The following is a 15,552-nucleotide window of genomic DNA, read 5'->3' on the forward strand; positions in this document are numbered from 1 at the left end:
TGGCCTCCATACCCCAGGTGGTAGTTCATGAGGCAATTTGCTGAAGGTCTAAAGCAAAGAGAGGGAACCTCAGGCACAGGGGCCGAATGCAGTCCTCCAGGTCTCACTCTCCTGCCCTCCACAGGCCCCATCCCTCCCCAGCCATCTTTTGCACCCACCTTGAGTGTTTCTGCATGGCAAGAAATGTGTCCTTGAATTCTGGCAATGCTTCTTGCTTGTGTGGACAGATGGGTTGTGTTGGGGATCTATGCAGAAACAAGTCTACTGTCCAAAGGTTAAATGTACATTTCTTGCTCCACCTACTTTTGCTTCTGGCTCCTCCCACCATGGACATGTCCCTCCTGGAAGTTTGTAGCCTATGGGCTGTTAAAGGTCTAGAGGCAGCTTCCAATGGGAAGTTAACTGACTAACCAATACCCAAGGAGGAGAGGATTCCCATGTCCTTATGAGAGGATGCCCAGGGGTACAGCAAAGGCACGGGATTGGTCAACACATAACAAGCATGGTCTAGCATGGGCCACGATTTCAGCACTTTTCACTGGACACTGCTAGCCACTCAGCAGCCACATGCCTAAGCTAGCAGCTACTATCTTGCAACTCCTTTTGGCCAAGGCATGAAGGTCCCATCAGCAGAGTTAGATCACTCAGCATCCATAATCTGACCAGATTGCAGCAATGCAACAGTGCACCTGAGGGGACAGCAGGCTAGCCTGAGGGGTGCCAGTCAGACTGCATGGCATCCAAGCTCTGTCTTGCAACCACTCGCTGCTGCTCTTCCCAGCATCTGCTGCCTGAGGTGGCCACTCACTCTGCGTAATGGTTGCACCAGTTCTGCCCCCTCAGTCTTGTTTGCTGCTGCTTTCTTCCTCCAAGAAGGTGCCTCACAAGTTGTTACTGCTGCCCACAAAGATAGGGGACTTCTTGCTCAAAGGGACAGATGGGATGTCCTCTCTCAGTAGTTGCTGTTCCTCTGGCCAGTGAGTATGATGTTAGATTGGGCTGACCATTACAAAAAAGCACCCCTCCACTCTGGTCTGAATAGCAAGTGATTTGTAAACATCTGAGCTAACTCCTAAGTGCAACTCACTTTTGCTGGATTCTAGACAGCAATGTTTTCCCAACCCCATGGGATGGCAGGTGTTTCTAAATCCAAGCTATTTATAGATCTGTAGTTCTAACTTTTTTGTTGTTGTTGACATTTGCAGACATTCCTCCAGAAATGTTAACTCCAGATGGTGAAGAATATGTTGCGGTTGTGGGTTACCCAAGCCGCCTGTACTGTCAGTTTTTTGCTGTCCCATCACCTGATGTTACTTGGTAAGCTCATTTTAGTTCTCTCCTCGTGTTCATAGGCTGCTGTTGGCATTTCTGGCTGCAGAGATGTAGTTCCATTAAATCTCTATTGATTTGTTTTTTAAAAAATCAATCCACTAAAAATTGCTGTCATAGGATGCCAAAGATGATCCAAATATACTTATACTTTAAAAGTTTCAAAGACTAATATGCCAAGCTTAATGAAACCCCACATTGTTTGTTAGCAATGGAAATGATAAGGTCCCCCATGAGGTGGTGTTCCATTTCATTTATCTTCAGGAGGGCAAAGGTCAACAAAGCTTAGTTTGCTCAGAGGCTTTTCTTGCTCAGGCGCAATTTAGATGGCTTAATAAAAAGCAAATGTTAGTTTTGAAAAGATAACAACACTTCAGAATCTAACTTGTCTTGCTTCATTCTTTAGGGAACTTAGTTGTGTACTAGGCCCATGTTCCTTGCGTTTTCCTACTCAGGATCTGTTATTGTCCTCTAAGAGGCCCTGTTGGCCAGACTATAACCCTGATTGGTTATAATATTGGTTTCCATGAAAAGGTAGCAGCAGCTCCTCTGAGTAGCTACAACTGATTGAGTACCCTAAACCAAACCACTAGACACCTGATAATCCAGAGAAAGAGAGCGATGTTGAGAGAGAAATGCACAAACATTTCACCATTCACCCCAAAATGGGTCGATAAAATTAGTCACTATTGTAAGTCGGGTCCTCCATCATGGAGGGCACGTGTTGTGGTGAGATCACCAAAAACTGCCTCCCTGTTGTGGGGCAGGACCATTTGGATGGCCACAATGACCCATTGGTTGCCCCTCTGTTGCTGGGGCAGAAATTTGGTCATTTGGGTTGGCTATTGGCTGCTGAGGGGCTACTTAAGCTGCTGCACGTTGCTGGAGAGTTTCACTTTCTTGCAACATGCAGCGGATCACCCGCCCTCCTCTTCCTATATTTAGGGTTTTCCTTATGGCCTTGCTATGCCTGTCTAGGGGTCGTCTGTTTTGGAGCAGGGGCCCGGTAGGAATTTTGCCATTTGGCTGATTGGCTGGTGCCACTTGGTTTTTGCCTACCGTGTAGCAAATCGTCACAACTTTGTAAGGTTGGCAGTTAGGCATTTGGTTCAATGTTTTGGGGAGGGGGTGTGGTGGCTGTGCCTGCCCCTCCATTGCTGCTGCCAGGGAATTCTATTAAAGGAATCCAGGGGCTTGCCTTGCTTTAGTCCAAACCCTGTCAAGGGGCTAGGGCCACACCAGAGCGCCTGGGAGCATGTGGGGTGAGCTGTGAGATCAAAGGAGTTCTCGCTCCCCCAGGATGCTTTCCCTTACTGACATATGATGGTGCCCAGTGTCAGTCCTGTTCCTGCCAGGTTCAGGTAGTCTGAACCAATGCCTAAGCAGCCACTCACATGCTTTAATCAATAAAGTTGTGCCCAAAATTTAATGCCAGAAACATTAAACTAAAATCTGTGTCTATTGTGTCTTCATTTGGGGGTGGTTTCAGGGGTCTTCACCCACAAGTGAATATTTATGAAGGACCAAGGCTTTGTAAGTATACACAGAAAATTCTTGAAAGGCACCCCGTACCTCTGCTATTTCCCTCCTTATTGTCTTACACAAAACATATGCAGCAGAAGGAGAAGGCAGGAGCAGCAAAAGCTGGGTCTAAAGCAGAACATCTTTTCTCACATAAAGACTTGTCCGCAGCAAAAAGCAGAGGCTTTGCATGCCAACTCTTGGCCATAAGTATGCTTATGAGGGGTATTGATTAAGGAGGATCCAGAAATCCCACTACTGGAATTCTGCAATGGCTAATGCTCAAAACAAATACGCTGAATTTAATTAAATGAAAATATTGTTGAGTAGCATTCAAAAATACATTTAAACGCGCTCTATGGTTTGACACAAAACCATAAAAAGAAGAAGAATTTGTTACTAGAGTATGGAGCTAGCCAATCATCCTAAATATTCTGATGTGGTGGTGAGAAATTTTGGGATATGGCCACTGTGGGAAGAAGGTGCATATTCATTCTGATGGTGAAGAAAACTATTCCTTGGAAAATGAAATCTAAGGTAAAATCCACACTGTACATTTAAAGCACATTTATTGCACTTTAACAGTTATGAGGCTCATGGGAACTGTAGTTTCTTCCACAGCACCCTTAACTAACTTTGGCTTTCTTTGGGTGAAGCCATGTACTTTAAAAGCACGGTGTGAGTGTGACCTTAATTCAAAAGTATGTAATTCCAGTTCATTCAAAAACAAGTCTTCCTTCATTTATGAGCTGAAGCATCTTTTCAGACTGAAAGGAAGAAATGTCTATATTGATTTATAGCCATTGCTTTGCTTCTGCTTCCTATCATGGTAGTTAAGCTAAGACCTGGCTGCCCTGACATTCTCATAATCTCTAACCGCATGAAATAACTCGTGGTTCTGGTTTACTTCCTAGGACTAAAGATTACGACATGCAGCACCTTGATCCTGATCAGAATGGAACCCTGGAAATCAGAGTAACGAGAAAGGAAGATGCTGGGTCTTATACTTGCTGGGTGAAAAATTCTGCTGGGAGACGTGCTATCACTGCTACCCTTACTGTCAGAAGTAATTCCTCCTATGAACACAAGTTACTATTAAAAATCTGATTGCTTTAGCCTCATGTATAGATGTGAAAAACGCCCCGTTTAATTCTGAAGACAATTCCATCTCCCCAAACAATGGTATCACGCATTGCATCAGAAGCAACTATGCAATTTTCTTAATGGATGTGCTTAACTCACAACATTCCCTATTCAAAACAACAAATATAATTGCATAATGCAGCAAAATATGGGTAATGCAGTATAATGCTGTTTGCACTTTTGAAAATTGGCATAATTGTATATTGTTCCTGATTTAAAGGCTGGTTGAGCACTATGGATGTTCCCCATTCAAAAGGAGAGACCTGTTGCTGATATTAATAATGGTTGTGGAGTTTCCTCAATGAAACACTATTTTACACAGTGAATGGAACAGACTGCCTTGGGAGGTGGCAGCTCGTCTTTGGTGGAGGTATTTAAGCAGACGCTGCACAACCCAATTTCAGGGACGCCGTAGTTGCATCCTGAATTGAGCAGTGGGTTGGACCTCTAAGGTCGCTTCCAACTCCATGATTCTATGTGCCAGCACTTTTTTTTAGTAGATCAGCAAAAATTATTTGCGAAACTATTGCTTTCCTAGGTCACATATCCACAAGAGCAAATTAATCACATTTGCTGACATTGAGTAAAATATTGCTCGTCTTCACACCGGTCTTCACACCGGTGCTTTCAGTTCATGGGAGGTGGGCCAAGGGACCATGAACCATTTGCCTTTTGTGATTTCTCCCTTCTCCCTTCTCTACTGTTCTTAGCAAAGTACAGGTGGGACATGATTTGGCTAAACTGGAGGTGGGATGGGAACTCAGGCCGTATGAATTTCATAAAGGGCCCTGCTGTATTTCCTACCCATAGCGCAGTGCCATCCCACACTGCAGGGACAAACGTGTGAATAACTGAGATCCCACCCCACAGGTGTGTCTTTCACTCTAGGGATGGCAAAGGAATTCAATTCAGTTTGAATTTTAATGCGAGCGTATCCAATTCACATTTTCCATAACAACTTGTGAACCAAAACAAAGCTGTCCTTCCAAGTTTGCAGCTCTCCAGATTTTGTGATTCAGTTCTTCAACTGATTGATGATGTAAAAATGGAGGGGGAAAGCGTACAGAAATGCATTTTATTAGGGGAAATGGCTTGCAAAAATCTGTATAAGAAACAATGGCATACAAAAATGTGTATATTATGGGAGAAACTTGAACAAGGATTTCTTTTAAAGTATAAAGAAATATGGAGGACCGAACTTAAGACTGGGAAAGCAAGAAACCTAGAGAAGCCAAAATCGACAGATTCACTCATACCCGTTTTCATATGTTTCACTGGAGAGCTTTTCAGGAATCAGTCTGAACAATGAATGATGGCCAAATAACTCTGGCTCACTTATAAAATGTGAAACTAATTTAGTACTTCTGAGGAATGTCAAGGGGAAAGTAAAGGGGTTTCAAAAGGAACAGTGACATTTCTCTGGAAAATCTGTACAACCCTCTGTTATCCTTGGAGTTTACCGAAAGCAAAATTTGAAGCACAGCTGCTAGTCATTCTTGGGTGAAATATACAAGGGCAGCCAAAAGTATTTGAATAAGACAAGTGAAATTTCTCAATTTAAAGTGTAATACAGCATTATATGCAAAACGGGATTGATAGCTCCCCTATTTGTATGCGAAGGAATGGCACAAGGACTGTAAAGAAATTTGCTCATTGGATACATGAACAAACGGCAAATGTCTTTCTTCACTTATTAGATGCTACCAAAATATCTGTTCTGCCTAAGAACCCACAAATTTTGAAATCACATCCAGTTGCATTGAAATGCCATGCTGAGTTTGACTCCCATTTGAAACACCACTTTCAAATCTCTTGGAGAAAGGACGGAGAGGAGCTTGTAAAGAATGACACAGAGGATGGGAGGTAACAAATGAGAGTTTTCTCCTTATTCTGCTTTCTTTTTACATAAATAATTTTAATTCATGGGAATATGATCGTGCGTTTATGGTCCTGCCCTAATGGGCGGTTTCTAATGCCTGTTGATTCTGGCATCAAATAGTTGTAGCTGTTTCTTGTGCTGTAATCCTCTGCACCAGAGAGCCAGGGACAGTGAGGTCTTATCTGGGTCTTCCCATTGATTTACACAGGAGTGCTTAAAATATCACCACCCCTTTTGCAGGAGTAATAACATAGGCAAGCTTGGACATACGGGAGTTCCTGGGTCAGCAACAAATAAGTGGAATGGGATGTTTTACACCATACTTATATGTGTTGTTTTCAGAGTGACAGTAGATCAGAGAGAGGCTGTAGCCTAATAGCAGGACACATCTGCTTTGCATGAAGAAGGTTCCAGGTTCAATCCCTGGTGTCTCCAAGTTGGGCTCAGAGTGTCCCCTGTCTGCAATCTGGGAGATTAGTACAGACATGATTAAACTGGAGGGATTCAGTATATGTTAGCTTCCTATGTTCCTAGCAGCACCCTGGGTTTGGGGAGTTATGCTGTGCCATTTAGCAGGTGGACGTTGGAGACAGTATCACATACCACGAGGCATGCCACTTGCCTTTCTCATGGCTTCATTTTTATTTTTTAATATTTTTTGCAACACGGACATAATGGATTTGGAGAAGCATCCATTGGGAAAAGTTGCACCCTGCGACAGAGAAAGTGCCTCCATCGGAGGAAGCTTCTTTTCCTCAAAGCCAATTCAGATCTACCTAACAGTGTTGAGCACTACTGGGATAATGTGCATTGAGTGAAATCCAGGCTTCCCAAACCTGGTATAGTCTCCAGATATTTTGGACTACAGCTCCCATGATCCCTGACTATTGACCATGCTGGCTGAGTCTGATGGAAGTCATAGACCAAGATATCTGGAGGGCACCAGCTTGATGAAAGTTGCTCTAAAAGTATTACATAAACCATTTTTTAAAAAATTCATGTATTTGCAGCATGCCTTTCTGCCCACTGGAACCCTTCAGAACCCTTCAGAACCATAAAAATAATGTCCAAAACCCCTGAGCAATAATATATATATATAAAAATCACTATGCAATCCTATCCTGGTACAGTCAACTGGAAAAGTAGAGTATGGGATTAAGGATTCATTTGGCAGTGGCACATTGTAAATCCTGCAACCCATTGGTTGTCCCTGTCTTTTGCTGAAAATATCTTATTTTTCCTAGTGGGGTCAATAGAATATCTCTTGTTGACCTTGGCAAGATGTTATATGAGTCCTTGAAGAACAGGTGACTAATCTTTGGCCCTCCAGAAGTTGTCAGACTCCAGCTACCATCAGACTCAGCCAGCATGAGCTCTGGTCAGGGATTATGGAAACTAGTCCAGCAGCCTCTGGACTGCTACTAAAGGGATAAAATTGGAAAACTGGTAGTCGGTATGGCATGAGACTCTTAGTCTCAGAGCTGTGGGTTTGAGCCCCACATTGGGCAAAAGTTTCCTGCATTGCAGTGATTGGACCGGATGATTCTTGGGGTCCCTTCGAACTCTACAAATCTATGATTCTCTGAAACTGGAATGACTTTCTATCTCAGTAAGATATAAGCAGCCTTACAGTTCTGCACATAATTTCATAGTTGTCCTGGAAGGACCTCTAGTGGTGAAAGCACAGCTCTAAATCTACATTTTGTATCCAATAGGCCAGATGTTGGTTATTTTGAATAGCTCAGAACTGAACAAACCAGTCAAATAAACCCACCAAATAAAAGTCGTGTTTTGCTGATATCATCACATGTTCAGATTATGAGGTATTTTATTTTGTTAAATAATGTAGCCAGAACAAGTAATTATGTATATCCCCCCCCCAATGTTACAAGCAATAAATTGGGAGGCCTTCGATATTACATATATAACCAGTGCTTTTTTTCTTTAAATAAATGTTTAGGGATACTCTCATTTAGACTCAAGAAAATTACCATTTTGTAGTTCAAATTGGGAAAAATAAATACAGTAAATGGTCAAAGATTCACAAAATATTTAGGGGCATGCGTACCCCCGCGTTCCCCCAGAAAAAAACACTGTATATAACATAATTTTATTTGTATGCCACCTTTCCACAATTCTAACCATGCTCAAGGTGGCTTACAACACGAAAAAATACACCACTACAACATCACAAAAGTAGCCATAAAGAATAAAGGTAAAGATAAAGGGACCCCTGACCATTAGGTCCAGTCGTGATCGACTCTGGGGTTGCGGCACTCATTTCGCTTTATTGGCCGAGGGAGCCAGCGTACAGCTTCCGGGTCATGTGGCCAGCATGACTAAGCCGCTTTTGGTGAACCAGAGCAGCGCACGGAAACGCCGTTTCCCTTCCTGCCGAAGCGGTACCTCTTTATCTACTTGCACTTTGACATACTTTCAAACTGCTAGGTTGGCAGGAGCAGGGACTGAGCAACAGGAGCTCACCCCATCGCGGGGATTCGAACCGCCGACCTTCTGATCAGCAAGCCCTAGACTCTGTGGTTTAACCCACAGCACCACCCACGTCCCAGCATAAAGAATAAATTAAACATTAAAAATATTATAAGCAGACTAGACAATTTCCACATAAATCACAACAAAATCGAAAATAAAGATACAGAAAACAAACAAACATAACAGCGACAATCCCACCCACCCCCCACAACAAAACACTCCAGCCCAATAGTTTGTTCAGCAGCCTCAGCTTTTGTAGCTGGAGTCAATCGGGCCCTCCCCTCCCAGGCCAGGTGGAAAAAGGCAACTGAGATGCTTTCTGGCCATGTACATGGGAAATAGTATTGTGGGAAGGGGTTAAACCCTCCCTTTCCTTAGTCCTATGGTGCTGATCCAATTCATATCTTCCCCTTGACTTTTGGAACACTGGAAATTTAGATCACATCCATTTCTCATCTTGTCTGGTTTGACCCGTAATAATTTAGTCATTAGCACCCAGTCTAGTCTATCTCACAGGGTTGTTGGAATGATAACTAAGAATTGTCTAGCACTTTGTGGACTGGGGACTGTAGATGAATAATCTCCAAATTTCCTGAAAGCAGATTACTAGAACTATGGCTGTTATAAGTTGGTACAATCAGTCGCAGGTGCTTGAAACTGTGCTGGTAGTTAATGCTAGCAATGTGTATGTTTGTGTGTGTGTGTGTGATGAATTTACTACCTAAAATGCAACTTAAGCATTATTGCAAGCTGCCTCATGGTGAGAGGATTTCCATGTACAGGCTTGGCAAGGTGAGGTAAAGAAAGCGGATTCAGGATTCTAGTTTTATTATTGCTCTGTCATTTGTGTCTTATTTATACTTTCCTTCGCAGAATAATTATGGAGATGGACACCTTGATTATATCAAATGTGGAATTAGAAGATCAGGGTGTGTACACCTGTGTAGGCCGCACATCTCTTGACATTGCCACAGATGATTCCCGCATAACTGTCCTTTGTAAGTAAATTTTAAACCACTGCTTGCATGCTAAGTTATTCTGATGCTTTATTTAAATCCCTCTGGGAAAATCTGTTCTTACTCCTTCTCTACCAAGTAATGGCTTTTGTTCTGAAGATTTGGGCCCATTGCAACATCAGTGAGATTCGGCACCATTTATTCACATGCACATTTCATAAATGGCCGCTTTGCCGCCTAGCCCTGAAGGTTTTGGACAGGGGTGGTGTTGCTCCTTTGACAGAGGGAGGGATGAATCATGGCTTTTGGGCATATGCCATGTGGATGCTAGGAGAGGGAAACACAGGAGACTGTCTAAGGCTCCTTCACCTCTGCCCCCTTAGCCTCTTCTGATTTCTCAGTGCAAGATTTTCCATTCACTTCTGTTCACTGTGTAGGATTGTTTCTGGCCTGTCTGTTTGTGTGTCCTGCTGACATATTCTTCCAACTCCCTGACTACTTTGAAATATGTACAGTGGTACCTCAGGTTAAGTACTTAATTCGTTCTGGAGGTCCGTTCTTAACCTGAAACTGTTCTTAACCTGAAGCACCACTTTAGCTAATGGGGCCTCCTTCTGCTGCCGCGCCACTGGAGCACGATTTCTGTTCTCATCCTGAAGGAAAGTTCTTAACCCGAGGTAATATTTTTGGGTTAGCGGAGTCTGTAACCTGAAACGTATGTAACCTGAAGTGTATGTAACCCGAGGTACCACTGTACCAGGTTGATGAGGAGCCAGTTTTGCAGGCATGGCATTGGATTAGGTTAATTCAATGGCCACATTTAAGCTGGGATAGAATCATAGGACTGTAAGTTGGAAGGGACCCTGAGGATCCTCTAGCCAGTGAGAGCCAGTGTGGTGTAGTGGTTGAGAGCGGTAGTCTTGTAATCTGGGGAACCGGGTTCGCGTCTCCGCTCCTCCACATGGAGCTGCTGGGTGACCTTGGGCCAGTCACACTTCTTTGAAGTCTCTCAGCCCCACTCACCTCACAGAGTGTTTGTTGTGGGGGAGGAAGGGAAAGGAGAATGTTAGCCGCTTTGAGACTCCTTAAAGGGAGTGAAAGGTGGGATATCACATCCAAACTCTTCTTCTTCTTCTAGTCCACCCCCCATGCAATGAAAGAATATGTAGCTGTCCCATACAGGGATCAAACCTGCAACCTTGGTGTTATTAGCACCACACTCTTACCAGGCTGCGCATGGGAGATTCACTAGGAAGGGACAAGGGTTGGTGAGCACCCTTAGGCAACTTTTAGGGTGAATGGCAGCTCCCAACTCCTGCCAATCAGGGCTCTGGGACCCTTGAGCAGGATATGTCTCACCTTTGGGGTAACCTCTCTCATTCAGTTGGAGTCGTAAGGTTCTTGGAGGGGTGATTTTTGAAGGCCTCCTGCCCAACTGAAGGGGTGTTTTTCAGTGCAACTCACATATTTATTGATGAATGAGCATCACATAAGAGGGGTTCATTTTTAAACTGGATGAAATCCACCTCCTCCCCCATTTTTCCTTACACGTATTAAAATCCTCCTGGGCTGCCAGTCTCATTACGGCCCTGCAAATGCTACCCCCAACTGCGATCCTTCTTTTCCCCATACATTGTCATTTCAAATCTAACTCCCAGACAACCACACACTGCTGCCTTTTAAAAACCCTGCACTTCTATTCTTAGCCATCTATAAAAACCACATATTTATGTAGAAATCCTCCTCCAGCTCTGCCTCATTGCTTTCCTGCTACCAGGACAGTTGCTTAATAAGAATCCTGCTGCGACTGAGACAAGAAATAGAATTTGACCTTTGTTGGGGAACGGTTCTGGCTATTGGAGCGGAAAGAAGTATCATATGCAATGCATGAGGGACAAATATTGGATGCCAGTGCCCATCCCACTAGTATTATAGAGTGGATGCCTGAAATACGTTTTGAGCCTGGCCTTGGAAAACAACTGTATTTCTCACTGCATACGCTTTGCTCCCAAGTTTCACATGGAACTGTTTTATTTGCTCAACAGTCTTCCTGTGAAGGAAGTGGTGAATGCCAAAGCCGGCCTTTTAAGTTTGATAGGACAGACCACCTTCTGCTCTGCCCCTCCAAAATAACATAAGAAGCTGCCTTAAAGTGAGCCAGACCATTGGTACATTGAGCTCTGCATTGTCCACACGGACTGGCAGTGACTCTCTGGGGTTTCAGACAGTGGACATGCCCAGCCCTATCAGAAGATACCAGGGTTTGAACCTGGGACCCTTTGCCTGCAAAGTATGTGGCCTGCCACTCAGCTAAGGTCCAGGTATTCTGGCACACAAGTACAGATTACAGATTACATAGCATTACATATTTACTACATTTTTTGCCCTTCTCTTACATGGGACTCCCAGTGACCACAGAGCTGATCAGATCTGTACCTGTTTAGCATCTGTATGCAACAATGCCACAATTTCAAATACTCCTAGTTCAATCATTGGACCCCTATAATGTGGATGTTTTTAATATTCCCTGTAGGATTTCCCCTCCTGTATAATTTTGCTAAAAACAACAAGTGTGCATATGTGCAAAAATCTGTGCAGATTATACTTTCTAGAGCAGACCAATTCATGCAACAGACAAGTGTTGCTGTAGTCCTCAGAAGCCTACGCCACAACAATTGTGCCAGTCTTTAAGGTGTCAAAGAGCTCTTTGCAGGCATAGCTTTTATTCTTGTGAAACAGGTAAAGATGAAGAGTGTGGCATGCAGCTATGTTGGCACTGGGGGGGCATAGCTGGCTGGTATGACGTTTCTCTCATGTATTCCGTGAACAGATGGACAGGGTCATATGCACAGCCCTAATGTCAGAAGCAGCAGTGTGATTTCTCTGAAGGCCCCACCTGAAAATATTGCGCACGTCTCTTGCTCAGAGTGAGGCGCGGCAGCCAAATGCCATTCTTATGTTTCTTCCATTTCTTGTACAGATGTCCCCGACCCACCAGAAGACCTCCACCTCTCCGAAAAACAGAGCAGAAGTGTGAGGCTATCATGGAATGCTGGGAGCAGCAACAACAGCCCAATTAATGGTAAGCGGGAGTCTAGTGCTGCCACCTCACTTTTATAGAGTGACAGCAAGTGCTTTGAATTAGATCAAAACTACCCTGAAAGCTGCACTTAATTAGTTTTATTGGTGAAGGTTTTATTGGTTGCTGATCATTTCCTTCCCTTCTTTCCAGTTCGTTTCCGGGGATCTTAATTGTGTCTCCACTCCTTGTCCTTTCTAGAATCTATTGTGGAATTTGAAGAGAACCGATGGGAGCCCAGAAAGTGGCAGGAATTAATCAGGCTCCCAGGGAATGACAGTACAGTTGTCTTACCACTGTCCCCTTATGTAAATTACCAGTTCCGTGTTATATCTGTCAATGCCGTTGGGAGAAGCCAGCCTAGCGAACCGTCAGAACGATATGAAACACCACCAGCTGGTATGCTTTGCTACCTGTTTCTTGTGTTTAATTATATCATATTGAACAGGGTATACTAGCCTAGAATACACCTGATGCATATTCAGGAGCCTTTGTTTTGATTTGTGGGGGAAACAAGTTCCTAAGCTTTGTTTTGTTTTAGATTAACTTATAGGCTTGGTTGGAGGTGAGCTGCTTTCTCCTATCCCACTCGGTAATTGGTGCCAAGTCTTGACATTGTGAAGCCAGACCCTGTTGTGGATAATTATAAATATTGTTTAAAGCAGCCTTCCCCAATCTGTGTTCCTTCTGATGTTTTGGAATAAAACTTCCATCATTCCTGACTATTGACCATGTTGGCTAGGTCTGATGGGAGTTGTTGTTCAAGATGTCTTGAGGGCACCAAGTTGGGGAAGACTGGTGTAATGTGTGTGATCCTCTCTTTTCAAAGTGTGGCTCTTAAGGAGATAACATTTTGTTGATTTATAGTTTTTTATTGAAACTTTTCCATCACACAATGCATTAAAAAACAAACAAATCTAAATTTTAAGAAAAAAGCAACAGAAAAAAGAGCGAAGAAAATACAAAGCCCCCTCTCAAAGGTAGATCTTAATCCTTGTCTCACACAGAAGAGGGTGGACCCTCCCAGCTGTCACCTAGGAGATTCCCTTTCTTCTTCAAGCCTCCCACCCTGGGAGATCTTTCTTTCCCTGCCTCTAGAGTCCTTCACTAGCCAGCCATCACCTTCATGTGCATATAGTCTCTCTCTCTCTCTCTCTCTCTCTCTCTCTCTCTCTCTCTCTCTCTCTCTCTCCCTTTCTCTCTCTCTCTCTCACACACCAAGGAGAAAAGACGAAAAAGAAGCAGAAATATAAAAATAAGAAGAGAAGCAAAAGGAAAAGAGTGTTTTATTTAATTGAGGACACAGTATTGTACATTAAAAGTGTTGGGATGCTGCCAGGGAGACGGGGGCATCAGGCAGGCCCCAAGCTGGCTCCAGCCACTGGCCGGCAGCTGGGTGATCTCCAGGTCACGGAACAGCATCAATCAATCAGCGACCCCAGCCTCAGTAGCCTTCTGAAGCTACCGAGCATGCTAATTAGCAGAGTGAATAAATTTCCACAACGGAAGTGGCGGACAGAGCCATGTGTAAGCATTATATACAGCATTTTATTCAGCAGCAGGGACAAAGGAAAACCATGTCTGCTTCCCTTCTTCTCCAGAGCAAAACAGCAATACAAAAGCAATATACAAAACGGAAGTTCCCAGCAGACTGTGCTGGAAATGTAAACAGGCATGTGACACACAACAGTCATGCCTGTCCCTTTTAAGGTGGAACGGAACTCTATCCTAACAAAAAGTACAGGTAGCTGTGTTGGCCCATCAGAAACATTCCAAAATTTGTTTTAGAGCAAAATCATTATTAGCCAATCAATCTGTCACAAAATAGTGTGGCAGCTTTAGAGTTCTCCACACCTGTACACCTGTTTAGTATCTTTAGCCGACTAAATGGTAGACAAGGGGGGGGGGCTGATGGTTATACTCTGGAATTCCATTCCATTCATAGTTCCAAGATGGAATGGGGAATGAGGCATTCTTAAGGGCTATGCAGGTTTCAGGTTGTACCAAAGACTGCCAAAAACAAGACATATATGATGATTCAGCCCCAATCTTTGGGAATATAAGATTCGAGGAATAGAAGTTATTTGTACATGGCAATGCTCCATACAGGTAGGACAATCAGTAAGACAGAATTTGGAATACTTTGTACAGTTTGGGTTGCAACACCTCAGAAAAGGCTGTTTTACAACTAGAAAACAAATGTACTTAAGGATTCAATTTTTAAAATATCTTCTGAGAAACTGCACAATTAACAAAACATGTAGTTAGGCTCCAAATATACTGCTTTTAAGACTCAGGCTAGCTTTCTTCTTCTTTTATGTAGACACCATGCCTTCTGGATGGGCTATTTAGCAAGATTTATAGTGAGTCTCATAGCAGCACAGGACTTTGGATAAATTTCTATTCACAACCAATTTCTCTTGGTATAACATGAAATAACTGGCTCCTGAAAATCCTTTTATAGAACAGCTGTTCTGCAAGGTTTCTTCATTTATATTCTCCTAACATTTAAACAAAAAAAACTTTTGTCTCTGTGCCTTTCCTAGCTTTCAAACTGTGCCTCCTTCTAATGATACACCTTCTGTTTTCCTAGTCCCAATGGGCCAACTCTTTAAAATAATCCCATTAACATCTGGTGCTTTGTGAAACTCCCATTTAGTTCTTATTCAATCATTTTAACCAAAATGACTGAAACTATATCCATTTTATGGTGTGGGGTTTTTGTTGTTGTGCTTTTTACATGACAATTGATCATATTATCCAAGGGTGTCCTGGGATGAATTTATTTACTGGTGTCTGTCATAATGTAATTCTTTCATCTCAAAATGGCCCCTTAAGATAGTGGAACTCCTTGTGCTCATTCCCTCATGTGAGCCAGCAAACAAACTACAGTAGGAAGGCTCTCCATTCACTATTATTATTTCCTGGTTTTGCTGAACTGGCAAACGGTGGTTAATGGCTGGACCAAAACGAAATATTAAGCCATCTTCCCATGATAGCATAATCCTGTTCAGAAGCTGTTAACCACAGTTTCCCAGTTTGGGAAAAAATGAGAAACTATAGTTGATGGAAGAATTACTGATCTGTTTTCTTGCCGGTGAGAAGGGGGAAGCAGAGAGGCTGTGTGCATGGCCCAATGCCTTGTTCATATG

General features: G+C 43.2%; 1 protein-coding gene across 6 annotated transcripts in view; it reads left to right on the forward strand.

Moving 5' to 3' along the window:
* CHL1 (cell adhesion molecule L1 like) overlaps nt 1–15,552 on the forward strand; it is a 201,548-nt gene that overhangs the window by 154,137 nt on the left and 31,859 nt on the right. For all 6 annotated transcript variants that reach the window (XM_081183983.1, XM_081183981.1, XM_081183984.1 and 3 more), the window contains 6 exons: nt 1,206–1,317; nt 3,765–3,916; nt 5,691–5,856; nt 9,239–9,363; nt 12,302–12,403; nt 12,602–12,799. In XM_081183983.1, the coding sequence (XP_081040109.1) occupies nt 1,206–1,317; nt 3,765–3,916; nt 5,691–5,856; nt 9,239–9,363; nt 12,302–12,403; nt 12,602–12,799 (855 nt within the window). The remainder of the gene's footprint in view (nt 1–1,205; nt 1,318–3,764; nt 3,917–5,690; nt 5,857–9,238; nt 9,364–12,301; nt 12,404–12,601; nt 12,800–15,552) is intronic.

The sequence above is a fragment of the Podarcis bocagei genome (genome assembly GCF_964188305.1).
Source record: "Podarcis bocagei genome assembly, chromosome: 2".
Taxonomy (NCBI): Eukaryota; Metazoa; Chordata; class Lepidosauria; order Squamata; family Lacertidae; genus Podarcis; species Podarcis bocagei.